Source organism: Panthera tigris, chromosome D4 (assembly GCF_018350195.1).
Source record: "Panthera tigris isolate Pti1 chromosome D4, P.tigris_Pti1_mat1.1, whole genome shotgun sequence".
NCBI classification, from domain to species: Eukaryota; Metazoa; Chordata; class Mammalia; order Carnivora; family Felidae; genus Panthera; species Panthera tigris.
This window is the reverse complement of record NC_056672.1, coordinates 65,775,421-65,802,900: the sequence shown is the minus strand read 5'-3', so window position 1 is coordinate 65,802,900 and position 27,480 is coordinate 65,775,421. Positions and strand designations below refer to the sequence as shown.

Here is a 27,480-nt window from a genome sequence, read left to right as displayed (position 1 = left end):
GTTACTGTAGTTGATCTGTTAGGCTAGGCTGGAAACATATGGACACTAGATCCAGACTAGTCTGACTCTGAGTCTCACTTCCATGCCTGTTAGCATTGTGACTCAGCCTTGGTTAAAATCATACTTTCCCCCTACCCCCCTAACCTCCATATTCTCACCTGTAACTTGGGAACACTATTTCTACCTTACAGTTTTCTATGAAGATAAAAAAAAAAAAAAGACAACATATGTGAAAAGGTTAGGTTTTGTAAATCCTATAAGACTTAGTATCTAGATTTAGTTGGTGTTTATTGCTTGTACTTTCTCATTGGAATGACAGACACTGTTGGACAGCAGAAGCAATGACCACTTTTGGGAACAGCAATTAGATGGCTTAGATTGGACCGCTAAAGACATCCTGGCATTTTTGGCCAAGCACCCAGAGGATGTCCAATCTGCCAATGGCTCTGTATACACCTGGAGAGAAGCCTTCAATGAGACCAACCAGGCAATTCAGACCATCTCTCGTTTCATGGAGGTGAGGATATGATCCATGGATCATTTGGAAAAGTCTTTGGCTTCTTTCTCTGAGATGGTCCAATGAGGTTTGGATTGGAAGAAAGTTGAGAAATAATGTCTAGTCTTATTTCCAGTAGTATCCCTCAAACATAATACAGGGCTCAGTGTACAAAAGGCACTCAATAAAAGTTGAATGACTGAACATGTGAACAAAACAGACCTAACTCTAGCTTTATTCTATCTCCCTCAAGGGTGTTTTTGTCCATCGTCTTGTCTTGTAGGTTTTCCAGAGCTTTTGTAGCTCAAAACCTAATGACAAGAAAACATGCCCTTAAAAAGGTGTTATTTATTAAATTTATCTAAAATCTAATAGGATAGATTACATTTTAAAAATCTAGTTTTAAAAATTATGTGACTTAATAGGGACAAATAAGGTGTTTTTTGTGAGCGTGTGGCTTTTTGTTTTGTTTTTGTTTTGTGTTTTGTGTTTTTGTTTTTGTTTTGTTTTGGTCTGTTTACTTGGTTAGTTAACGATTCAGAATTGCCAAGAAGACCAAGGAAAATGAGGTATGATCATTGTTTCAACCTCTTTCCCTCCACAAAAATCAGTATAAGTAACTTACCTCTAAGTACTTCCAGCATTACTCTTAAATTGCAGCTAAAAAACAAAAGACTCCATTCTCAATTGAATATTAGAAAATGACTTTGGAGAGGATGAGTGCACGGGGATAAAAATGGCTCGCAGTCAGCGTGTTCCTCTTAGGACAGAGTCTGCCTTGGCCACAGTGTATCATCCTGGGCACCAGTGCTCTTATGAAAGCTGTTCCTCTTCCGTCAGTGTGTCAACCTGAACAAGCTCGAACCGATAGCAACAGAGGTCCGGCTCATCAACAAGTCCATGGAGCTGCTGGATGAGAGGAAGTTCTGGGCTGGGATCGTGTTCACCGGAATCACTCCTGGCAGTGTTGAGCTGCCCCATCATGTCAAGTACAAGATCCGAATGGACATCGACAATGTGGAGAGGACAAATAAAATCAAAGATGGGTGAGTTCAGTCCTGCCACACCAGCCAGTTTTGGGGACGACAAGAGCAGTTATTATGACTAGAGGCACTTCAGTTTAACTAATAACTTGGTAGAAATTCCCCCCAAAAAACCCTCAAATTGGTGGCATGATTTTGGTGAAAGTGGCACATTCATTGCTAGAGACTGTTATTTCAAAGGTCATAAAATACCATCTTTTGATTCAGCATTCCCACTCAAGAGAATTAATCCCACGGCATTACATCAAGAGGAAAAAAAGAAAAAAGGCTTTAGGTTTCCTGCACTAGCATGATCCATTTTTACAAAAAAGGGCAAATAACTGAGGGTTGATGGGGGTGGGAGGGAGGGGAGGGTAGGTGATGGGCATTGAAGAGGGCATCTTTTGGGATGAGCACTGGGTGTTGTATGGAAACTAATTTGACAATAAATTTCATATAATGAAAAAAAAGGTCAAATAACCAGTATAAAAGGGAATGACTAAGCAAAATTTGGTATGTCCACTTAATGCAGTGTTAGGTAGCAAACCAAGGGAGAGAAAACCAAACCAACAGGTGGTATGCCCACTCTGATTATATGTGTTTCAACATAAGTGTACATGATCGCTAAGACCAGAAAATAAGATGCAAAAATGAAAATAGTGGCTTTGTAATGGTGGCAGGATTGTGAGTGATTGGGTTTTTAAATTTTTTGTAATTAATTAATTTATTTTAAAATGGTTATTTATTTTGAGAGTGTGGGTGGGGGAGGGGCAGAGAGGGGGAGAGAGAGAATCCCAAGTAGGCTCCATGCTGTCAGCACAGAGCTGGACACAGGGATCGAGCTCATGAACCCTGAGATCATGACCTGAGCCAAAATCAAGAGTTGTACACTTAATTGACTAAGCCACCCAGGGGCCCCTGGCTTCTTTTGGTGTTATGGTTCTAATGAATATTTGATCACCTGTGGTTTGGTTTTAGGTACTGGGACCCGGGTCCTCGGGCTGACCCCTTTGAGGATATGCGGTACGTCTGGGGGGGCTTTGCCTACTTGCAAGATGTGGTGGAACAGGCAATCATCAGGGTGCTGACTGGCACTGAGAAGAAAACTGGTGTTTATGTGCAGCAGATGCCCTACCCCTGTTATGTCGATGACATGTAAGTTACCATCTTCTTGTAGCTGGTTAATTCAATCCCTAGAGAGTATATATGCAACATACATACACATATACACAAGCATGTGCATACATACCAAAGGAGATAGGATGCTTTGATTTTATTTGTTTTACATGCGTGCTGATTTGGTCAAGAAAATCTTTTTTGAAATTCAGTGAAGATTTTAGGAAATAAGATGCCAGATGGAGGTAGTTGACTGTTCCAGCCATATCACTGACATGAATATGCACATACTGGTAATAACCCCCCCCCCTTTTTTTTTTAATGTTTGTTTATCTTGAGAGAGAGGAGGGGCAGAGAGGAAGGGAGAGAGAGAATCTCAAGCAGGCTCCATGCTGTCAGCACAGAGCCGGGCATAGGGCTCCATCTCACGAACCCGTGAGACCATGACCTGAACCGAAATCCAGAGTCAGACGCCTCACTAACTGAGCCACCCAGGTGCCCCTCCTTCCTTTTTTATCCATAGTTACCAGTACTTATATATATATTTTTTTGTATTAAATTTTTTTTTTTATTTTTGAGAGAGAGACAGAGTATAAGTGGGGGAGGGGCAGAGAGAGGGGGAGACACAGAATCTGAAGCAGGCTCCAGGCTCTGAGCTGTCAGCACAGAGCCTGATGCAGAGCTCGAACCCATGAACCATGAGGTCATGACCTGAGCCGAAGTCAGATGCTTAACCAACTGAGCCACCCGGGTGCCCCCAGCACTTACATTTTTTTTACAACCTTCCCGTTTTGGTTAAAGTTTGCTCAAAGAGCAAATTTAAAGTGTTGTGACAAACACATGCAGGCACATGCACACAGATACACTTTCCCTAAACACAGAAACCGTGATCTAGACCCGTAAAGAGTGACTGCATATAAATTTGTCCACTCCCTCTTTATAAGTGGTGAATCACATTTTGAAACAATCCAAATAAGACTGAACAAGGCCTTTTTTATCTTAGACTTTAGGTAATCTTTCAGTACTTAGTCACTAAGCTGCCAAGACCTCGTGGGAACTGTGCATTTGGATCTAATGATTTCTTGTAAGAAAGAACAGGCAGAGGTGTAGTTATTGCAGGCATCCGAGATATGTAATGTTTCTTCCAAGTTCTGGAAATTCTCTTATTCTCTGGTGTAATTGTGTAGAGATCAGAGTGCTGAAGGAGCGGGGAGCCTCTTCTTAACGTTTGCTGTCTGCTTTGCATTGAGCAACGATTTCCTCATGTGGCTCCCTCTAGCTTTTTCCAAGTCATCCTGAATTATCTTGTATTTTACCTTCAGAAAGATTAGCCAGAGTTTTCCAAAGACCCCCTCACCCCCACACACTGCCCAAGCCCTCATCTAAGATTTACTCTAGGAAGGATGTCTTAAGATGAGGACAGGATGGGAGCTTAATGCATTAAGGGCATTTGCCTGTTGTCACATAGCAGATAAGTGCATAAATGGTAAAGCTGGGACTTGAGCCTGGAGTTCCAGGGTCCAAAGTCTGTGTCCCTTTTACATCACAGTACTGCATTTCCTATTCTAGTTTGGAATTTGAAATATTACTGACAAGAGCTGCCTGGAGTCTGTTTCTACATTATCTGTGATCAAAGTTGTACAAGTCAAAAGTGAGATGACCTTGGAGATACGGAACTTTTGTGAGAGAAGGAGTTGGTTTTTTGTTTCTTTAGTACTTTAAAATAACCTGCATCTCGTAGTTACTTCGTGGCTAAAGCAGACCCCAAAGAAACTCCACTTGGCGGCACTCCATTGGTCTGTCAGTATGTTGAGCTCCTCATGAAGCTTTGGTAACCCGTACGTTTCACAGTCTGGAGGGTCTGCCCCTCATGGGCTCCCTCTCGGGGCTTCCTCCCGCACGCAGGCTTGGGGACGCTGGCCTCTGAGCCTGATTCTCACTCCCTGTAATTCTCCTCCTCCCTTCCGTGGGGCCTCTAGCTTCCTGCGGGTGATGAGCCGGTCGATGCCTCTGTTCATGACGCTGGCCTGGATCTACTCGGTGGCTGTGATCATCAAGGGCATCGTGTATGAGAAGGAGGCGCGGCTGAAGGAGACCATGCGCATCATGGGCCTGGACAATGGCATCCTCTGGTTCAGCTGGTTCATCAGCAGCCTCATTCCTCTGCTCGTGAGCGCCGGCCTGCTGGTGGTCATCCTAAAAGTAAGGCTGCCACACCAGCCCCCTGCTGCCAGGGAGTTCCTGCACAGCCAACATCTGCTGTGAGGAGAAAAGCCAAGAGTATTTGGGACGGAAGGGGTCATACGTGTCCATCTTTTGAAATTTCCTCGTTCTATATTCGGGAAGACTGAGGCCCAAAAAGGGGCAATGACTTGCCCAGGGGTCAGCCCAGCTGGCTAGCGGCTGAGCAGGGCTAGAACCCAGGGATCTTGCTTCCCAGGTAGGTACACACTTACTGTGCCATGACATCTCCTTGGCAGCGGTTCCTGGCAACATCTGAGAGCTGTGCATTTCCTTAGGTGTATTGGGTAGTGATTCTGCCAGAATTTTTAAAAACCATAATCTGAGAGATATGTGTTATTGCAGCTTAGGTTTTTCTGGAAACAGAGGCTGAGAGTTTGGTGAATGGGTATTTATTAGGGATCAACATCTATGGGAGGGATGGGGAGTATGCAAGATTGAACAGAGAGAGGAGGCATGAAATGCAGTGCAGGACCAGCCCCACGGGCACTCTGGAGCATACACAGCTTGCTGGAATTGTTCCTTATTGAGCTGAAATACCCAGCCCCAAGGTCTCCCTCCTGACACCCCACACCCCATACCCAGGCCCCTCAATCATTCATTGGAATGATGTGCCCCAGGGCCAGGCAGCTTTCTGTGGCTGTGACAGACCCAGAGGAGTTGACACCTAGTTGACCGCTGTCTGCTGTGACTGCCAGGCAACATGCTCCCCCTCCAAAGGGACTCTGGGCAGCGGTATTCTGTGCCCACCCCATATATTAATAGGTTTGTATACTAATTTTTTTTCCTTACAACCATTTGTTTTAAGGATGCATCATGTAAAAATAAATGTTTTCAAGGTGAGGGGAGTGCAAAGGGATAGGAACTAACATTTAGTTGAATATTAGCTACTGTTAGTTACAAATGAGCACTTAGTGATTGCTAAGCACTGTAGAGAGCACATCACCTGTGCTTTCTTATTATACCTTCACTAACGCATTTAACCTGTAAGCAGATGAGGCCAAGGAAAGTTAAGGGCTTCACCGAGGTCACCCAACAGTAGGACAGAGCGGTGCTTTCTAAAATCAACCTCCTCTCATCATCTGATATCTGACTGCAAGGGTGGAGCTCCATGATGGAGGCAGTGGTCCTGTGGCTGGTGGGTAAGAACTGCTCTGGGACCACATGCTGGCTGGTCCTGCTCAGATACACCCAGATGAACTGGGCAGAGAGAGACTTGAAAGGTCCAGTCCACAAGATTTGGATGATTGTGGGAATGCAGAACCCATGGCAGGTTACCAAGGGGGAATAGTAAGGTTTCCTGGCCATTTTCCATGGCTTTTGGAGGGGGAAGTCCTAGAATGCTGTCTCCCACAACTCTTTCTTCGTGCTGAGGGAGAGTCCTAGTCCTTATAAGAGGAGAAACCAGGTAGTGGTATTTCTTGGAGAAACAAAGAACAAAATTGTCCGTTGGGATGGGTCTGACTGAATCTCAGCCCTGGACTCCTGTATTCCTGTCTCTGCTGTGTGGTCTTGGGCTAGTCACCATCCTGCTATTTCAGCCTCAGTTTCCTCATGAGAACAATGGGCAGTGCTGTTCCCCTATGTTACCTCTGAGATGAGTGTGAGTAAGCCCTGGCTTCTTCCCATAGATGGCGCAAGGATGTGCTTGCTTGTTGGGGCAGCACAGTTAATAGGTCTCTTCTTTCCCAGTTAGGAAACCTGCTGCCCTACAGCGACCCCAGCGTGGTGTTTGTCTTTCTGTCCGTGTTTGCTGTGGTGACCATCCTGCAGTGCTTCCTGATCAGCACACTCTTCTCCAGAGCCAACCTGGCGGCAGCCTGTGGGGGCATCATCTACTTCATGCTCTACCTGCCCTACGTCCTGTGCGTGGCGTGGCAAGACTATGTGGGCTTCACGCTCAAGATCTTCGTGGTGAGCAACCACCCTTGGGCAGGAGCTGCAGGCACAGCCGCAGGGTGTTTGTAGTCCAAGGCTGAGAACAGGAGAGGAGTGTGTGTGTATCTGGGGGTGGGGGTCGGTGGGCATGGGATGCAAGATTGCTGAGCCTTTGGGGTATCTTTGAAAGCATAAAATTCTAAAAGTTGTACGCTCCATCATGCATGCATTTCTGAAATGTGTGTGCATAATGAGCAGTTAAAAATAGAATCCTTTTATATGCTGTTAGTGAGCCCACTACCCTCAAGGGATCTGTAGGTGAATACTTCCATATCTTGTAATTGATCCATTTTGCAAATTCAAATTTCTCTGGGTGGAATTTACATTAGAAATAATAGAAAATGAGACACAAGGAGATGGATAAGTGACTTTCGCCTCCTTCTCACAGAGCCTGCTGTCTCCTGTGGCTTTTGGGTTTGGCTGTGAATACTTCGCCCTTTTTGAGGAGCAGGGCATTGGGGTGCAGTGGGACAACCTGTTTGAGAGCCCCATGGAGGAAGATGGCTTCAACCTCACCACGTCAGTCTCCATGATGCTGTTCGACACCTTTATCTATGGAGTGATGACGTGGTACATCGAGGCTGTCTTTCCAGGTACATGGGGCTTCCACACTGCTTTAGCCATCTGCTAGGGAAATGTAATTTCTAGCTGAAGAGCTCCCCTTGTTTGTGCTGGAATTTCTACAGAGCTCAGTGCTCCCTGGAAAGTGGCTAGGGCTTTAGACCCAAGGCAAGCCATCCAAGGAGAAGCAGCTGATGCTGAAAGTATAACTCTTGCTACTGACATAGCTCTCATTTCTCAAGCACTGTGCGCCAGGTGCTGTGCAAAATGTTAGGTATACTTTGGAATTTACTCTCACAAACCTCTTTTGCAAATGAGGGAACTGTGAATCAAAAAAGTACCTTGCCTGGCGACACACAGCTGGTAAGTGTTGGTCCTTGAGGACAAATCTGGTTGGGTAACACTGGGTCAGCTGATCCAGAAGATTCCTCCTTCTAGTGCTGGCCCAGTTCTCTAATTCTGTGTCCCCAGAATTCCCACCAGGAGACGTTCTTGTTGCCTGAGTACTGCTTGTGAATAGTAAGAGATGTTGGCTCTAAGCCCTTACCTGTGATTCAATCAAATGAGCATTCATAAAAATTCATTTTCATATTCCCTGAATAAATCTCCTTGACCAAGACCTGCCTTGGATACATTTTTATATAGATCAAATTCTGAGAGAGTGAGGTTTAACATTTTCTGGTTCACCTGATTTTCCTCTAAGGGAGTGTATATGAAATGTTTATGACCTGTACCTGGGCTTCCGGCATGGAAGATGCAATTTTGTATCATACAGATCTGGATTCAGAGTCTGAGTTCTTAACTTACTGGCTGAGTGACCTTGGGTAGGCTACTTATCCCTCAGTGTCCACATCTGTAAAATGGGGTTGATAACCTATCTCATGGGGTTGTTTGAGGATTCAGAGAGGTGTAGAATGTATGTTACATATAGTAGGTCTCAGCAAATATTAGCTCCCCCTACTGCCACCTCCATCCCAGTCTGTCCCATCTCCAGAAGCTGTGTCAAGGAGGGCGTAGTTCTGGCTGTGATACCTTGGGAATGCTAGCATGTTGCCAAGCTTGTCTTACATCTTGTTTTTTATCTTTGCTTTCAGGCCAGTATGGAATACCCAGGCCCTGGTATTTTCCTTGCACCAAATCCTACTGGTTCGGTGAGGAAAGCGATGAGAAGAGCCACCCTGGTTCCAGCCAGAAGGGAATATCAGAAAGTAAGTGCTGCTGACCTGCCTGAGCACCACCCCACCACCACTCCACCCCCACGCTGTCAGGGGCAAAGGATGGCTTTTGCCCCTTAGAAAATGTAAAAACACTCTAGGGGTAGAGAAATCACATGCAGTGCATCTTTCCAAATTCTTCCATGCCAGTTGTGTCCAGTGCTGTTTTTGACTTATTGGGGAGTCGCTATCTGGTTCCCTGAGGGACATTGCCTTTGTTTTCTTGGCTTCTAGGAAAGAGGCCCTTGATCTCTATACTTCCACACATATACCTTCCTCCAACACACACTCTTCATGATAAATTAATAGCTAAGAAGAAGAGGTAAAGACAGCTGTCATTGTGGAACCATAACCTCACTGCCTGCCTTGTCATAGTGATAGATATATGAACCTGTGTAGGCTGACACCAAGTGGCTGCCAGAGCTCAGTCTGTGCTTCTTGATATGTTCACCCCTCATTACCCAGAGCCCTGATCCTCTCCTGGCTCCTGACGGTACGTGGAGGTGCCCACAGTTTAGCAAAAGCTCTGCCTTCTGGGCTGTTGGCTCAGGTTCTTGGAGAGAAAATATCTTAGTGTTCAGTGTGGCTTCCTAAGTAGTTAGTCCCTTTTCTGCTGATCTCTTCTTTGCCTTCCCCTAGTTGCCAGTGGAAAAGTCTGACGTTCCTTAGCAAGCACACTAGACAACTTACAACCCGCCTTGCCCACTGTCCCAGCCTCTTCTGCTGTTCCTCCTCGTCTTGCCCAACCTCCTGTCTACACCTAATTCTGAATCAATCACCTAGAACCGCTCACAGTCGCCAGGACATGTCATGCTCTCCCACATCGCTGTGCCTTTGTATGTGCTGTGTCCTCTCATGGATGATCCCTTTCTTTAACTTGCCTGCCCTCTAAATTACTACTCCTTCCTCAAGATCTAGTTCCATACCCCTTCCCTGTGCAGTTTTTCTAGAGTCCTAGGTGGTCAGTCACTTCCTCTTCTGAGATGGCATGACTCTGAAAAACAAACAAAAAGCCTTTTTATTTAAAATAATTACAGACTCATGGAAGTTGCAAAAAACAGAATGGGGGTGGGGGACAGTTCCCTTGTGCCTTTCATTCAGTTTCCCCCAGTGGTAACACCTTGCATAACTATAGCACAGTATCAGAACCAGGAAAGTGACATTGGTACAACTCATAGATCTTCTTCAGATTGGACCAGTTTTACATGGACTCATTCGTGTGTGTATTTAGTTCTGTGCACTTTGTCACATGCAGATCCATGTAACCACTAGCTCTGTCAAGATGCAGAACTGTTCTATGAACATGGACCCCCTCATTCTGCCTTTTGAAAGCCACAGTCACCTCCACCTCCCTTCCTCCCCGGTCCCTGACACCTGCCAGCCACTAATCTGGTCTCCATTTGTACATTTTATTATTTCTAGTATGTGATCTAAATGGAACCATATAGTATGTAACATTTTGAGATTGACTCTTTGTCACTCAGCATAATTCCCCTGAGATCCATCCAAGTTGTGATGTGTATCAGTAGTTTGTTCCTTTTTATTGCTGTGAAGTGTTGCATGGTCTGGCTATTGCTCAGTTCCATGGCATTTTTTGATGTGTTTTTTAAACAATTTTTAGCCTTCTATATTTTAGTTTTTTAAGTTTATTTTGTGAGAGGTGCACGTGTGTATGAGCAGGGGGAGGGACAGAGAGAGAGAGAGAGAGAGAGAGAGAGAGAGAGAGAGAGAGAATCCCAAGCAGGCTCCGTACTGATGTGGGAGCTTGATGCAGGGCTTAATCCCATGAACCGTGAGATCATCGTCTGAGTGGAAATGAAGACTTGGATAGTTAACCAACTGAGCTACCCAGGCACCCCAGCCTCGTATATTTTAAATGCTTGTCAAATCTTTTTCTCCCAATAGACTGTGAATTCTCCTTTATCAGTGAATTCCTATCACCAACACTACTGCCCGAATAGACCCTAAATAAATGTTAGTTCCCTGCTTGCCTGAGAAACCAGAACTATCCAAGGACAGTTCTGAAAGACAGGCACAGCCCCTCTGTCTTTGTGCTCCACTTGTCGGTATTTTCTGTGAGTTCATTCCCGTCTTCTGCATTCTGACAGTTTGCATGGAGGAGGAACCCACACACCTGAAGCTGGGCGTGTCCATTCAGAACTTGATGAAGGTTTACCGAGATGGCATGAAGGTGGCTGTTGATGGCCTGGCCTTGAATTTCTATGAGGGCCAGATTACCTCCTTCCTGGGCCACAATGGAGCTGGGAAGACCACCACCATGTAAGAAGAGGGTGCGGCTCTCAGAATCAGCCACAGGAAGGTTCTGTAGTGCAGTTAGAAATCCATACGTAAGGACGTTGCACTGGTCACTGGGGCAGAGGCAGAGGCAGAGCACATGAGGAGCTGATGAATGGCTCATATTACTTAATCACAAGAGTGAGTTCCCGGTGCTGATTTTTGCTAGATGTTCTTTCTTAAGAGTAAAACTGCCTGGGAGCCTCTTGATGACCTTTCCCATTGAGTTCTCAGAATTCTACACTGTTGCTGGAACATGAGGTTGTGACAGCTCTCAGAAAGATTCTCTTGAACCAGTTTGGTTAGAACTCTGAAGCAGGAATGTGGGAAGAAAGATTTGATATGTTGGAGAGAAGTAGTGATTTCCAGGAGCTCTGTTGCTAAGGAGGTATGGCCAGACAGCTGGCTGTATGACTGCCCTCCCTGGGACCCATAGGGACCTATAAAGACCTTACAGTGGGCAGCCTCAGAAGGGAGCACGGGCCATAAACACCAGAGTTAGCCTCAGTGACTTTCAGTGTGGTCCCTCAACCGTTGCTAGGGGTATGTCTTTGGGGATAATGACCTTTTCCTATATGTCGTCATAGTCTTTTTTTTTTTTTCTTTCTTTTTTTATTAATGCAAAATCAATATATGAATATGGCAGATTATATTTATTTATTTTCATATTTTTAGTTTTTTTAATGTTTATTTTTGAGAGAGAGAGAGAGAGACAGAGCACAAGCAGGGGAGAGACAGAGAGAGGGGGAGACATAGAATCCAAAGCAAACTCTAGGCTCTAAGCTGACAGTAACAGTACAGAGCCCAATGCGGGGCCGAAACTCATGAGCTGTGAGATCATGACCTGAGCTTAAGTCAGACACTTAACTGACTGAGCCGCCCAGGCTCAGATAATTTTTAAAAGGCATGCAAAAATCATACTGCCTAACACAAAAATGATTTTTATCTTTGAATAACTTGTTTGGTTTGTCCATTTCTCATGGATATGATTTTAGACTTACAAAATATTTGTTTCAAACTGTACTTCCTTTTTCAAAAATTTTATAAAGTTTATTATATTGAGAGAGGAAGCATGAGTGTGTGCACAAGCAGGGGAGGGGCAGAGGGAAGGAGAGACAGAATCCCAAGCAGGCTCCACACCGTCAGCACAGAGCCCAATGTGGGGCTTGAACTCACGAACTGTGAGATCATGTCCTGAGCTGAGATCTAGAGTTGGACGCTTAACCGACCGTGCCACCTGGGCACCCCTCAAATTGTACTTTCCATTGCAAATTGGAATCTTCATTGAAAAACAGATCTCTTGATAGTGCTGTTTCCAACACATAGGCTCACTCCTAGTTATTCACTAAAGCAAAGACTTCTTTGCTTCGTGCAGGGCAGCTAGGGTCTGTTAGGAAGGAATGGGGGTGTGGGACGGTTGCTACCCTTGCCATAGCTGTCCTGACTCTGCAGCCTGGCCTGGAGCATTTCGGAGGAGAGGGGTTAACACTGACTCTTGCACTTGGAAATTTGTGTCCTCAGGTCAATCCTGACGGGGTTGTTCCCTCCCACCTCGGGCACTGCCTACATCCTGGGGAAAGACATTCGCTTTGAGATGAGCACCATCCGGCAGAACCTGGGGGTCTGTCCCCAGCACAATGTGCTGTTTGACATGTGAGTACCAGCAGCACTGTGAGAAGGAAGCCCTCTCTGGATGTGTGTGTCCTGAGTCATGGGTGGAGTGGGACTTAAGCATTTTACCTTTTGTGAGGGTGGTGGGTCTCACCTCCCTGCACTGTGAGACCTGGTTGTCCATTGTTGTAGGAAAAGCTGGAGGTGATTGTTGGGTGGGGGAGAGGTCCCATCAGTCTAGCTGGTGGATGTGGACTTGGGAAATAGTGCTGTCCATTGCTGACATTTTAGAGGGCCAATTAGCCCATCCTCTCTCTCACCACATGCCTCCTCGATGCCAGCTGCGGCTCTGACGCCCAGAACCTAGCAGTGCCTCAAGGCCTTTGTCACGATGGCCCAGCATTTCCTGCTCAAGGCTTTGCTTCCATTCACGTTGCCCTGTCTGCAGTCCAGGTCCACAGGGAGCCCTTGTGCTGGAGCAGAGAAAGACCTGAGCTCTGTGACTTTGGGCAAGGACTTCTCCCCTTCTGGGCCCCAATGTCCTCGTACCTAATGCAAGCAGCTCAGGCTCATGTCCTCCACAGGGACCTCCTTTCTTGTGTAGTGTGAGGTCCTTTGAGGTTCAGGAGGGCTGCTCCAGGTGATTGCCAAGCCAGCTTCTTGGTTGATGGGGCTGCAGGGTGGGCCCTTTGAGGACCTGAGATTGAAAGTTGCAGCTGCCTGATGTGTGGTGGGCAGGCCTGCTGAGAATTGGTAGGAAGGGACCTGTCACATTACAGTTTTGGCTTCTTCAGCAGCTTAGGTGTTGCTTACTGTTGTTCTGTCTTGATTCTTCCTATTATTTTTCAGAAGTTTATAAAGTTAGAAAAGGTTTGGGGGCGGTGGAAACATGCCTATTCTGTTCTGGGTCAGGAAGCACTGTATTCTGATGCAGCCTGGGGGGTGCAGATCTGACCTGCCCTCTGTCCCCAGGCTGACTGTGGAAGAACACATCTGGTTCTATGCACGTCTAAAGGGGCTCTCAGAGAAGCATGTGAAAGCAGAGATGGAGCAAATGGCCCTGGATGTTGGTTTGCCTCCCAGTAAACTGAAAAGCAAAACAAGTCAGCTCTCAGGTGATTTCCCCTCCTCCAACAACCTCCCCCACATGCAGACACCAGGGAAACAACAGCTGCCCCAGTGTCCCCATAGGGGTGGTGAGTAGGTCATAAATGGGTCCCTGGCTTGTCCCCAAGTAGGTGCCTTCATTTGTCCCTCAATACCTCTGCCTTTGCTGTCTGGGGCTAGTTCTGGAACATCTCTCTCTCTCTGTCTCTTAGGTGGAATGAAGAGAAAGCTGTCTGTGGCTTTGGCCTTTGTTGGGGGATCCAAGGTTGTCATTCTGGATGAGCCCACAGCTGGCGTGGACCCTTACTCCCGCAGGGGAATATGGGAGCTACTGCTGAAATATCGACAAGGTAGCCGATGTGTATTTATTTTGAGTTATGGACTGGGAGGGAGGGATGGAGAAACTCTTGAGAAGTATGGCTGGGGCTGTGTCTCATGGCTGTTGTTGCTAGAGCAACAGAATTGCTTCTCAAGGAAAATGTCAGACTTCTTTTCTTTTAAAAATTTTTTTCAGTGTTTATTTTTGAGAGAGAGAGAGAGAGTGAGCAGGGGAGGGGCAGAGAGAGAGGGAGACACAGAATCCAGAGCAGGCTCCAGGCTCTGAGCTGTGAGCCCAGAGCCCAATGTAGGGCTCAAACTCATGAACTGTGAGATCATGACCTGAGCCGAAATTGGATGCTTAACTGACTGAGCTACCAAGCGCCCCTCAGACTTCTTTTCTTAAAGCTCTGTGCTCACCCATGGTATGTATGTGGAAGTCCTGGTTTACAAGACACTTAAAATTTAGGCTTCCTGATCTAGGGGCCAGAAAGAAAAGTAATGGGGATAACGGGCATGGTCACCAGAGCTACCTCTAGCATAGAACTCAGATGTGTCTATTTTAACTATGTTCCCCCATAGGTTGAGACTGCCGAGAACGGAGGCTGTGTCTTTGTTCATCTCTGTTCCCGACATGGTGCCATATATGTGTTGAAAAAGTAGATGAGCAAATGAGGATCATGGACTCTGGGGCCAGCTCTAGCTGGCCCTGAGAACTTGGAGAAGTCGTTTAACTTGTCTTAGTTTCTTTACCTATCATAACAGCAGTGCCTGCTTCATAGAGGATTAAGTTACTTGAGAATGCATGCAGACCCCTCACACGCTGCCTGACATGTAGCACTTTCCCAAATGAATGTTATGTTCTTTGTCCTGTGAGGATGCAGAATCTGTGAGGTTGACTGTTCCATCTTCGGGGTCATGGCCACCCAGGCTTCCAGGTTCTTCTGCCTTGGTTACCGCTGCTAAGATTTCTGCAGTTCCAGCTGCTTCAGTCAGTGAGAACCAACAGGCGTCACTAGTCCCACGTCCTTGTGTTTGTGTTTGGCAGGCCGGACCATTATTCTTTCCACACACCACATGGATGAAGCAGACATCCTGGGGGACAGGATTGCCATCATTTCCCATGGGAAGCTATGCTGTGTGGGCTCCTCCCTGTTTCTCAAGAACCAGCTGGGAACAGGCTACTACCTGACCCTTGTCAAGAAAGATGTGGAATCCTCCCTCAGTTCCTGCAGAAATAGCAGTAGCACTGTGTCATACCTGAAGAAGGTGAGTTGCATTTTCAGTGCTGGGCTTGTACTGGGTCCAGGGAGTGTATTCAGGGCTGGTCGGCTGTGAGTGGCTTGTTCAGTTCCACCCCACTCTGCCGCGTGGGGATCACCATCGCCCTATGCTATGGTCCCTTTGAAATCACATCATACTTTGTATGTGGAAAGCTCAGGGAGCTTGTGTTCCTGCGGTCTGAACTTGGTTGAATCCCACTTCCTGTTTCCTATGGAGGCACAGTGAGTGATAGGGAAGGTCCTTAGAGGGCTTTATTATATCGAAGGAAAAAGACTTGCTGAGAGTGAGGAACCCTATTTCCAGAAAGTCCTGCTGTTGCTGCTTATTACCTCTAGATCTCATTGACCTTCACTTTTAACCTACAAAACAGCAAATATTTATTGAGCACTGATTTCATGCCTGACACTCACCCTAGCAGATTTTGGGCATAAAAGAATATAATGATAATAGTTAATTCTTTGTAGCCTTGTTATCTTGCAAACTTTTTTTTTTTTTTTAAACTTCTATCATCTCAAAGTACAGAGCAACTTTGGGAGGGAAGGTATTGTGATTATCACCCCAGGTTAGGTTAAGTAGGGATTGTGGAGTTTATTCAAGGTCATCCAGCAGGTAAATAACAGAGGTGGCACCAGAACCCAATAACCAGGTATGTTTTTTCCTCTGTTCTTCAGTCTATGCCTGAGATTGATTTGATTTATGTGTTGGAACCAGTGGCACCTAAAACATTTACATCCTAATCTTCAACTCCTGTCCACTTATTTACCTTTTAACTAGTGCCTGGTTACTCAAAGTGTGGTCTGAGGACTAGCAGCATTGGGATTACTTGGGAGCTTCTTAGAAATGCAGAAATGTGGGCCCAACTCTGACCTACTAAATCAGAATCTGCATTTTAACAAGATCCCCAGGTGACTAAACACAGATTAAAGCTGGAGAAGCACTGGACCAATTAGCCAGGTGAATCCCATGTCTACAAAGGTCAGTAAATGCCTGGCTACAGCATTCATTGGCAGGCCACGGTCCCATGGACAGCTCTGCTTCCTGACCTCCCATCCACACAGCACATGTATATCAGACAGTGGCTTCAGAAGCCATGGCTGCCCTGTTCGTTGCTTCCTAAGAGAAGCCTTTCCAGTTCACACACAATAGAGCCTCATGGAAGCCCTCCCTGGCGAAGGTGCTGGTGGCTGTACCTTGCTCAGTCCCTGACCCGTTCTCACCTCCTTCTTTGCCATCAGGAGGACAGTGTTTCTCAGAGCAGTTCTGATGCTGGCCTGGGCAGCGACCATGAAAGTGACACGCTGACCATCGGTAAGGATTCTGGGGTTTCTTATTCAGGTGGTGCCTGAGCTTCCTCCAGCTGGGCAGAGTGGAGGCAGAGGAGGAGAGGTGCAGAGGCTGGTGGCGCTGACTCAAGGTTTGCTGCTGGGCTGGGGCCGGGTGGCTGTGGGAGAAGGGTGCAGCTTGGTGGCAGATTGGCTTAATGCTTGCTGGGGAGCCTGGGGCTTGGCCTGGGAGCTGGCAGGGCAGTGTCCCCAAGAAGCTGACATGATTGGGGGTCGGGGGGTTGCCCCCTCGGGAATGGATCTGGCTGGACCCTGGAGACCAGGGATGAGTTGCTGAGGATCACACTATGGGGAGGGATTGGAGCTCAGTAGTGAAGGAGAGCAAAAACTCAGAAGATGGAGAGTAGCCTGCTGTGTCTTCCTTAGGAGGTACATATAGGAGGCCAGCGTCACCAGTAACACATATGGAGCAGAAGGCTTTACTGTGTCTGTCTATGCCCAGTCCTAACAACTGGCTTTTTCTAGGAAGGTGTCTCCTTCCATGAACTGTTTGATTAGCCCCTTTATTGAGGTAAATGAAGGAGCCTCCTTTAGAAGGTTAAGGAAGGGTGAAGGATCCTTTACCTCTACTCAAGCTTTCCATTGAAGAATCCTAGAGTTGAGGCAACAGACACAAAGCTTTTAACCTCAGAAAGTCTTCTGCACGCCCACCCATCTGCCCTTCCATCCTTCCACCCTCCCACCCACCCACCCACAATGTACTGAGAACCTACAGTGTGCCTGGCTTTGGTGATAAAAGGGTGAATAAGACCCAGTCCTCACTCCCAGAAACTCTCAGGCCAGAGATGAACATGTGGACTGACTTCAGTATCTGGGACAGGTATCCTGTGTGGGCAGCTAGCTTCTGAGGAGTAGGCATGGGGAGGACTCTGAGCCAGCTGAGCTGTCACTGTGCTTTGGTCCCTATAGATGTATCCGCTATCTCCAACCTCATCAGGAAGCATGTGGCTGAGGCCCGGCTAGTGGAAGACATTGGGCATGAGCTGACTTATGTGCTGCCCTATGAAGCTGCAAAAGAGGGGGCCTTTGTGGAACTCTTCCATGAGATTGATGACCGGCTCTCAGACCTGGGCATCTCTAGTTATGGCATCTCAGAGACTACGCTGGAAGAAGTAAGTTAAGTGACTGTCAGAGTAGAATGGAGCCCATGGTCCCAAGGCCGGACAGGCAGCCTGCCTTTCCCCAGGGGAATAGGATTACCATGAAGCAGGTTATTGCTCCTTTGGGCCATTGATATTGAGCTATTGTTGGCCACAGTTAACTTTTAAATTTGTGGTGTGAGATAACAGGAGAGCTTTATTAGGATTGCACCCTGATGTGGCTGTGTCATAGCCATGCATATAAATAGCCAACATTTATGAAGAATCTCTGTGTGCCTGGTGCTGAACTGGGTGCATTCTTTTTTTAAATAATTGTAACTTAATTTAATCCTCATAAGTGAAAAAATGGGCACTTGGGGACGCTGACCTGAGCATCGGGGTTGATTGAGTGTGGGCTGCAAAGCCCATACTTTTTACCATGTAGCAGCGCCTCCCTTTAGAGACAGAACATCATAGACATGGAGGGATACAACATTTTTCTGGCCCAGTGGTCCTCAAGCTTGGCCATGCACCAAAAATCATCTGAGGATATTATTGACAATAAAATTCCATGCCTCAGAGCCAGAGTCTTTGAGTCAGAATTATTACATGCTTCCCAGGCTGTGGTCTATAGTTCAGCATTTAGAAATTGTTGGCTAGTTCACATTCTCTTCTGATACTTGAATCCCTGACTTAATATTTCTAGTGATAGGGGACCCATCATCTTTTGGTCGTTCTGTCTTGGATGACTTATCATGGTGCTAGCTTACTCAGAGATTTGGAGCCATAGACCTGGAAGAGGCCACCTGATGGGCTCCCTGTAGATGCAGAACGAATTTCTTCTGCTGTCGTGTTGTAATGTCATGCCTTTAATTTGAAAAGGATTGTTTGGATTGATAGTTCTGACTACTGAGGAAATGTTCTCCAGTTAAAAATGCCTTCACTCCCAAGTGACTGAGAAAGTATTATTATTAAAGGAAGCTTTTACTTTTTGTCTTTAGGGGCTAATAAGCCACTCAATAATGTAATAATTGTGGGGGTGATGGTTGCTCTCATAAAATGGTGTTGAGAATATTCTCACCTCTGTTTTTCAGATATTTCTCAAAGTGGCTGAAGAGAGTGGGGTGGACGCTGAGACTTCAGGTAACCCTCTGGGGGAGCTGTGTGCACTCTGGGCAGCACCCTCTACAGGCTGTCTTGGCTCACCAGTACTGTGCCTTTCCCTTTGACTTGCTTCATCGCATTCTTATTTTCAGTGTATACATCGTGACAGATGAGGAGGGTTAATTTTGTTAAAAATAAAATGTGGAATCTCTTTTGCCTTCAGATGGCACCTTGCCAGCAAGACGAAACAGACGGGCCTTTGGGGACAAGCAAAGCTGTCTTCGCCCATTCACTGAAGATGATGTCATTGATCCTAATGATTCTGATGTAGACCCAGGTCTGTTTGGGCAAGATTTGTATCCTGTTGTTGGAAAGTGAATTTCTGTCTTGTGTACTCCAACGTTTCCTTTTGATGGCTTTAAGCTCAGGATGATAGACACATACAGGGTCCAAAGGGAAGGGGGAAGATGAGAAAAGCCACGTTCCCTTTTCTAGCATTGGGCAACCCATCAGTCCTGAAAGAACCTATCCTCATTGCTTTCTTCATTTAGTTGGGCTCTTTTTCTCAAGACAAATATAAAAGGATGCTTCCTCAGTCCTCTGAATTCATTTATTTTCTGTGGAGACCCGGCTTCTTGCATACATTAGGTGTTTAATTGTTAAATAAGTATTGTTTGAATGGTTGAAGGATCTCTAATAAGTCAGCTTTTAGAGTTAATTGCACCTTAGACTTAGATATTCTGGATGAGTGTGTCCCTGTGTGTTTGACTGGGATGGAGAAGGGGAGGCAAGAAGTCAAACAAATATTGTTCAGATGTTAAAGTACCTCAGTTAGGAATCATTAATGTAAGACCTGGATTTTGATACAGTTGTTCAGAGCAGAAACCTTTCTGGCTGTCTCAGTCCTGCTCACATGTGTGTGGCCCTCATGTTCTCCTTGACTTTATGCATTGTCAGTACTTAGATCATTTGAATGTGTCTACCTTTTACCAAAAATATAATGGATGGGAGACAGATCTGCATCGTGTGTTCTCAATTATGTCAGCCTAAATGCATGGCTGCATAGAATATTCTATGAGAAAGTGAGGATGACTTGGTTCATCTGAATGACTGTATGTAAAACAGTTTACATGTGAACACATATTTTGCTTTGTCTCAAGGCACCTTCATTTTCTGTACTCCTTGGACAAGAACTAGAAGGCACAAGCTGTTACTGTTGGACATTTGGAGTCCTAACTTTTCCTCAGACACAGATTTGTCCTGAAAGCCCTTTACTTTTGAGACACTTGTGCTTTCAAGCACAAGCCTCCCAGATGGTTGCTGAGGATGTTGGAGGGAGGAGCATGGTGATGTCAAAACTGCCTAAGATAACAGGTGACCTTCGGTGTTGGCTTCTTATAGAATCCAGAGAGACAGACCTGCTCAGCGGGATGGACGGCAAAGGCTCCTACCAGGTGAAGGGCTGGAAACTCACACAGCAGCAGTTTGTGGCCCTTCTGTGGAAGAGGCTGCTGATTGCCAGACGGAGTCGGAAGGGATTCTTTGCTCAGGTAACAAGAGCCATTCCAGGCCTGGGACTCTGGCTTCATGGGTGGGCTACTGGCTCCCTGACCAGTGGAGGCAGGAGAGGGTCATGGTTAGAAGATGGATGCTGGGGCCAGACACTATTTCAGTCCCAGTACTGCTTCTTGGCATTCATGCGTCTGCGGGCAAGTTTTCTTCTCTGCCTCCATCTAGTCCTCTTTAGAATGAAGATAACATACCTGCAACACAGGACTGTTATGAGGATTAAAATGAGTAACTGCTTAGAATGGGGCCTGACATGGAGTAGTGCTGTGTATATGTGTCTATGAGTTTTACTGTAAAGGATTGTGGGAGAGAGGCAGAGTTCAGAAAAATTGCTGGGCACATTCAGTTTTCATAACCTAAGAAATGATACGTCCAGATGCACTTGATATATACACTTCTTGGAAACGTGAATTTTCTCTAAAAACTGCAAATTGACAGCAAGGTAGCCACAGAGGAAAGAAAAAAAATGGGCAAACAGACTGAGAAGACTCACTACACTATTGTCTGCATGTGAGTGTTGGCATGCTAAGTCACTTGCTCGGAAAGGATGAAATTACCCCTCTATAAAATCAAGAAGTATAAAATCAAGAGATTCTTCCCTATAGACTATGTGGATAATGCAGGAGAGTAGAAGTTTGGAGATACAGACCTGGATTTGAATTATGGTTCTGTGACTTACTGGCTGTGTCACCTTGGGCACGTTACTTAGTCTCTCTGGGTTCAATTACCTTGTTCGTTGATTGGTGGTGATGATACTACTACTTAGGGCTGTAACAATAATTACATCATTGTCATGTATTTTCCCATAAAGAAGGATTTAGGTCTTGATGCATTTTGAGGCCATTATATGGTGACAGTGGCTGCTGTTTCCCTTTCAGAGTGGGATCTTACTGGGTCATTTAGTCTTGGTCCACAGATTACAAGTGAGCACATGAGGCCACAGTGGGAAGGGACTTCACATGCATATGCTAAGAGTAGAGACAGAACCAGGTTTCAGGTCTTCGGACTCCTGGTCCAGGGCTTTTCTCTCAGCCTTTCTCAGAGCTGAGCTGGGCTCCTGGTCCAGTGTGGTCTTTGGTCTTCAGAGGGCAGAGGACAGGACCCTACGTTCTGAGTCACTCTGACATATGACTACTGTTTACTCTGAAGTTTTTAGCTTGGGGCTTCTGCCAGGTGGCCATAGCCTCTGGCCTTGTGCTGCCAGCTTCCAGAAATTCCTGGAGGGAAGAGGTTTAGTTCTCAGGATCTGCTGCTTCTAACCTGCCATGAGTGCCTTGGTAGAGCTCTGCTATGGTCCCTGTACTGCTCATTTGCATGCTGGCTGGTTTGGGAGGCTAGCTGGACTCTTAGGGGCTTGCCCTGTGCCCTTCTTTCTAACACTTGCCCTTGTTTTGCAATTTCCTTTCCCCTCTACCCCTGGTTATAGATTGTCCTGCCAGCTGTGTTTGTCTGCATTGCCCTGGTGTTCAGCTTGATCGTGCCACCCTTTGGCAAGTACCCCAGCCTGGAGCTTCAGCCCTGGATGTACAACGAACAGTACACATTTGTCAGGTATGTGCTTGCCTTCTGCACCCAGGGACAGAAGAGAGCCCAGACAGACCCAGGTGTTTACTGTGCTGAGGGCCAAGGGGAGGTGGACTCAAGAATGTGGATTTTATCAGGTGTCCCAAAGCCCCTGCACAAATTAATATTGGATGCAAAGAACAGCAGCAAATCGAACCTCAAATAATAGACCAGTTCTCTGTTGCCACTTTGGAGCTTGTTTCCTTTTTATACTGCTGTCATCAGGAACAGTCCTATATGCTTTATGTAAATAATCTTCCCTTGGAATACATCTGTGATGAAGCTGTCGGGTACTTGGCGTTTCAAAGCTATGTTTGAACTTTGTTGTTTGATCACAGGGCTTCAATACACTGTCACAGCATTACACCCCCACGTTCTTGTTTGTGCACAGTACAGTTAATGTGCTCATTAAGTTACAGATAGTAACTAGTGTGTGCCTTTAATGTTTATTTACTTTTGAGAGACACAGAGACAGAGTATGAGTGGCAGAGGAGCAGAGAGAGAGACAGACACAGAATCTGAAGCAGGTGTCTGGCTCTGAGCTTTTCAGCACAGAGCCCAACGTGGGGCTCTAACTCATGAACTGCAAGATCATGACCTGAGCCAAAGTCAGATGATTAACTAGCTGAGCCACCCAGGTGCCCCTAGTGTGTGTTCTTTAGACACAAATGCCAGCTACTCTGGAACAATCCAGTGCTTCAGAGAAAAGTACAAAGAAATTTCTCTATTTCCCTAAGCAGAAGTTTTCTTCGGTCTTACACTATTTGTAGACCAAACAAAGGAAACAGAAAAATCCATAAATAGGTGAAACCATTCCTCCTCCTCTTACCCTGTGTTTCTTGCCTGTTGAGTTCAGGTTTCATGGCTAACTGTGAAAGTATTTTTTGAAAAACTGATCCTTGATGAATTTCTTTGCATTAAAGAAATCCATATGTAAATGTGCATGTATGTATACATGTGTTCATACACACACACACACACACACACACACGAAAAACTCCATACATAGAACTAACACAAGCTCTGCTTCAGAGGGCTGTATGTTACCTTGATCTTAAATATTTAGTCCATGTCTTGGGGGCACCTGGGTGGCTCAGTCAGTTAAGCGGCTGACTCCTGCTCAGGTCGTGATCTCACAGCTTGTGAATTCAAGCCCCGTATCGGGCTCTGTGCTGACAGCTCAGAGCCTGGAACCTGCTTTGGCTTCTGTGTCTCCCTCTCTCTGCCCCTCCTCCACTCACACTCTGTCTCTCTCTCTCTCTCTCTCAAAAAATAAATAAACATTTTAAAAAAATTTAAAAAAATATTCAGTCCGTGTCAGAGCTCCTTTGGGGTAGGTTCTGCATTGATTCATTTCTGTTTTAAGAGCTTGGCACACAGGAAGTGGCTAGTGAAGTGTCTAATTTAGAAAACCAATTCTACCTTCCAATTCCTGGTTTTAATGTATTGCTAAGCTGGCTGCCTGTCATGTACCCACAGTAATGATGCTCCTGAGGACACGGGCACCCAGGAACTCTTGAATGCCCTCACCAGAAACCCTGGCTTTGGGACCCGATGTATGGAAGGAAACCCAATCCCGTGAGTGCCACTTGAACTATGAGACTCTGCACAGCTGGGTCTTCTTAGGCTTGTCACCTGGTTTGATGTCTAATATATTGCCCTTATCAGCTGTGATAGATGCCACATTGTGTCTAGTGTCATCTATCTTTCAAACTATTTTTTATTTTTAAAAGGCTCAGAGATATCTAACCACACTATCTGTAAATAAACATAGCAGACTAGGAGAGTTTTCTAACATCCCACAAAGTAAATCACTGCAGATGTTTATTTACTGCTTTACAGATTAATATTTAATTTAAATAGCACTTCATACTGATAAAATGCTTTTCCCTTCTTCCTTTCTACCAGCTCCTGTACCTAAAAGCAGAGATAGGCTGCCATTATATATAATTTTCAGTTTTGCCTATCAGTTTCTTCACTTTGCCAACCTGAAAAGATGTTATATTATTGTGTACAAAAATGGACACGTCCTTCTTTTAGAGTTGCATATTTTTGTGCTTTCCTTCGAAATCCATTTTAAGGAAATAGTGTATGAATAAATGCAGTGAAACACCCATGTGTGTCTAAGTGGGTATGAGGGAAGATGTGTGTGGAAGTCTTTGTGCACAATGACCTTGAAGAGAGTTGAGTTTCCAAGGGAGCCAAACTACGGCCCAGGCAGGTTTGAAGTTCCAGGCTGAGGTCGAATGAGATTCAGGCAGTTACATCACAGACTCTGAGGAATTATGGAGAGTGTGGGAACACAAAGATTGGAGAAAAGCTAATTTGAGTTCCCAGTTTTAAAGGCAAGGTACTGACCTCGCAAGTGACCAGTGAGCACGGTGCTCAGGCATACAAGGTTTCAGAGCAGATTTCTAGATGGAGAGTTACCATGTACTTGCTAGTTCTTACTATTAGATATTTACTAAACATGTGCTGGAATTTAATGCTTAGTGGGTGGTAAGCCCTAGCAGCCAATGTCGTCCTAAAGAACAAGATGATTGTGATGGAGAAGGACATGGAAAAAGACATGGAGACATCCTATTTGAAGTCACAAGACTTTTGCCTTTGGACAATCCTGCAAGTTGTATAGGTGAGGTAGAATGAGATGAGATGCTAATAGAGTTGGGTGGATTCCACACACGCCTGTGAGCATTGTGGACTCACAGACAGGTGGCAGCCATGGAAGGAGCCGGGTCTGGGCTTAGGGAGCCTGCAGGGACAAAAGAGGTTGGGCCTCTGCCATCAGAGGACGCACAGCCTTGGGGCAGAGCACCACTGAATGTGTGTTAAGGATGGGGTGCAATGGAAGGGGCCCCACTCTGGCAACCTTTACTGAATTCGCATTCTAGGTCTTACCGAAAGGAGGAGAACTGAGGGAAATTTGGGACTTTGACTGTGGCATTGAGCTTTGTCTCAGCCAATCATTTTGTGAAGATTTTAGAGTGTGAGCTTCAGGAGGTACTGTGTCTTACTCTGACTTTTGCATCAAGTCACAGTGCTTTAGAGAGAACTAGAGAGCAATCCACAAATCTGTTCCTTTGAAATTTTTAGTACGTTCAAGCATAACATAAGAATGTGGCTGCACGTTAAATTGTAGAATTTGCAACTAGAAGGGTACTAGAAATGACTTGTTTCAACATGTCATTGTGTACTTTTATTTTACTAGTGGAGAAGATAAGACCCAAGAGGGCAAGTGTCTTGTTGGTGGTCCACAGCGATTCAGAGCTCAAGTCAGGCACAAAGGAGTTGTCTTTTGTCACCCAGGGTGCTTGCAAACAACCTAGCTCTTCATGCACTGAGCACCCTCTCCCCATCCCTCCCCAACCCCAATTCTCTACTCATTTTAAGACATAAAGTGAATCTTTCCATTCTGCACCAGATTTTCAGCCCATTGAGCATAACATGCAGACTCCTTCCCTGACCTGATCATCTGGCACCTGCCTCCCTCCACCCCTCCTCTTCCACTTTCTCCCTCCTAGCTCATCTCGCCCCAGCCACACTGCCTTCCTGCTGTTCCTCAAACATGGAAAGCTCATTTTCTCACTTTCTATTGCCCTTGCTTATAGTGTTCTTTCTCCCCAAATCTTTTCCTGGCTTCTCTTTCTAATCGTGTATGCCTTGGAAGAAGTATCACCCTCTTTGGGAGAAGTAGTCCTGTTTCCCCCCGTTTCCCTCTTATTTTGCTTTATTTTTGGCTAGGTGACATTTGTTTATTGCCAAATTCCTGCACAGGAATGCAGGCTCCATGCAGGCAGAGACTTTGTCTTGTTCACCCCAGACTCTCAAATGTGCAGAACAGCGTCTGGCACGTAGCAGATGCTCAGTGAATATTTGTTGAGTGAACACAGGGGCAGGAGACCAAATGCTGGTGGATTGCACTGACTGGAGTTTGGTAGGTGAGCATTTCAGGCCTCTTTGTGTTCCCATCATCCTTAACTGCAAAGGAAGTTTGTGGCTCACAGGTCTGTGGGGAGATCACACAAATGGTGAGGGGATAGATGCATGTTTGTGGTTGTTATTGATTGATCTGTGCTCCTGAGGCACCAGGAAAGGCCAGGCCCTCTCAGGTGATGCTACCTTTGATGTCTTCCCTCTGCAGAGACATGCCTTGCTCAGTGGGGGAAGAGGAGTGGACCACCGCCCCAGTTCCCCAGACCATCACGAAACTCTTCCAAAGTGGGAACTGGACGATGGAGAACCCCTCACCCGCCTGCCAGTGTAGCAGCGACAAAATCAAGAAGATGCTGCCTGTGTGTCCCCTGGGGGCAGGGGGGCTGCCTCCTCCACAAGTGAGTCAGTCTGAGTGTGACTGAGCAGATGGCGGTGCGGGGTGGGCTGGGGCGCTTCCGTTAGGAAGAAGGAATGGATGACCAGTCATGCAGGGGCTTGTCTTTCAGTCTTGATCTTAATTCTGTGGGGACAACAAGCATGTGAGTTTTGAAGGGAAGAAGCTGGTCCATAAGTTTCTAACTTAGCTTAGCTTGTTTCTCTAGTTTGAAAAAAGTCAGCCTAGCTTACTTACCTGTTCGAGTTAAAACCAGAACCCAACACTCGGGATCAGTGGGCTGTGGAAGACACACTCTGGCTTCTCCCGCTGAGGTAGTGTTGACAGAACATGTAGCATGACAGGCCTGGCTGCATCCCTGGTTCTGCCACAGATGAGCTGGTGACCTGGGACAGGCCCCTCAGTGCCTGGACCTGTTTCCCCACCTCTGAATTAGGGAGGCTGGCCCATGAAGCTTCTGCGGGTCTTAAAATTCTGACATTCTCTGAGACTGTGAGTGTGGGGAGCAGTCCTGAGCCTTTTTTCTGAGAACAATTTCAGGAAGAGGCTTGTTTGTGATCTCCCTCTGCTGCTGTATCAGTATCTAGGTTGCAGGGTGAGGACAACTGATTTCAAATGGGTGTGAGAACTTAAAGGTATCCTGGTTACTTCTCCCTAAAATAACAGCTGATCTATTTATTCATCAGTATACCTCCAGTGAACAAGAGAATTCACTGGGCATAGAGTCAATGATACTGCTCCCCTAAATACCTTTGTGACTATAAAGAATCATATTCTACTGTCTATTGTTTAGCAGTTCAGAAATAATTTCCTGGGAACATGTTAGCTTGGCAGAAGGGAATGGCCAATGCTGAGGGCAGAATGGACTAGGCCTTGGTGTTTGGATGATGGCAGCGCCTGGGGTCTGGTCATACTGTGGCCCATGTTTGAGGGACATGTGTCACTGTAGTCTTTGATTTTTTGTTTCTGTTCCAATTGTGGTCCATAAAGACACTTGTGCTTGGTTTTTCTGTGATGACAGAGGAAACAGAACACTGCAGACATCCTTCAGAACCTGACGGGAAGAAACATTTCGGATTATCTTGTGAAGACCTATGTGCAGATCATAGCCAAAAGGTCATTATTTACTAAACCTGGCCCTTCCTGGGTAGGGGAATTATAGGTCTAAAAATAGCAGGCTGAGTGTGTGGGGGAGGGGGTGTTGAAGACATCAAGTTTTGGCCTGATGTTGGCTTTTGGGACTTTAGGATATTTTCCTAAGCTAGAAAAGGTAAGTATTATGAACTTTTATT

General features: G+C 46.0%; 1 protein-coding gene across 4 annotated transcripts in view; it reads left to right on the top strand.

Moving 5' to 3' along the window:
- Window positions 1-27,480, top strand: part of ABCA1 (ATP binding cassette subfamily A member 1) — a 132,439-nt gene that overhangs the window by 81,113 nt on the left and 23,846 nt on the right. For 2 of the 4 annotated variants that reach the window (XR_006210846.1, XM_042965354.1), the window contains exons 12-32: window positions 320-517; window positions 1,337-1,542; window positions 2,497-2,673; window positions 4,614-4,836; window positions 6,568-6,789; window positions 7,202-7,406; window positions 8,469-8,582; window positions 10,697-10,868; window positions 12,405-12,536; window positions 13,467-13,609; window positions 13,814-13,951; window positions 14,968-15,188; window positions 16,539-16,617; window positions 17,456-17,658; window positions 18,720-18,768; window positions 18,953-19,066; window positions 20,131-20,279; window positions 21,725-21,849; window positions 23,341-23,439; window positions 26,003-26,192; window positions 27,210-27,304. Coding sequence is in view for 3 of the 4 variants with exons in the window: in XM_042965354.1 (XP_042821288.1) it covers window positions 320-517; window positions 1,337-1,542; window positions 2,497-2,673; window positions 4,614-4,836; window positions 6,568-6,789; window positions 7,202-7,406; window positions 8,469-8,582; window positions 10,697-10,868; window positions 12,405-12,536; window positions 13,467-13,609; window positions 13,814-13,951; window positions 14,968-15,188; window positions 16,539-16,617; window positions 17,456-17,658; window positions 18,720-18,768; window positions 18,953-19,066; window positions 20,131-20,279; window positions 21,725-21,849; window positions 23,341-23,439; window positions 26,003-26,192; window positions 27,210-27,304 (3,254 nt within the window). In the remaining variant the exon portion in view is untranslated. Of the gene's footprint in view, window positions 1-319; window positions 518-1,336; window positions 1,543-2,496; window positions 2,674-4,613; window positions 4,837-6,567; window positions 6,790-7,201; window positions 7,407-8,468; window positions 8,583-10,696; window positions 10,869-12,404; window positions 12,537-13,466; window positions 13,610-13,813; window positions 13,952-14,967; window positions 15,189-16,438; window positions 16,512-16,538; window positions 16,618-17,455; window positions 17,659-18,719; window positions 18,769-18,952; window positions 19,067-20,130; window positions 20,280-21,724; window positions 21,850-23,340; window positions 23,440-26,002; window positions 26,193-27,209; window positions 27,305-27,480 lie in introns of all 4 variants that reach the window. The other 2 variants (XM_007094261.3, XM_042965355.1) reach the window with 2 other exon arrangements.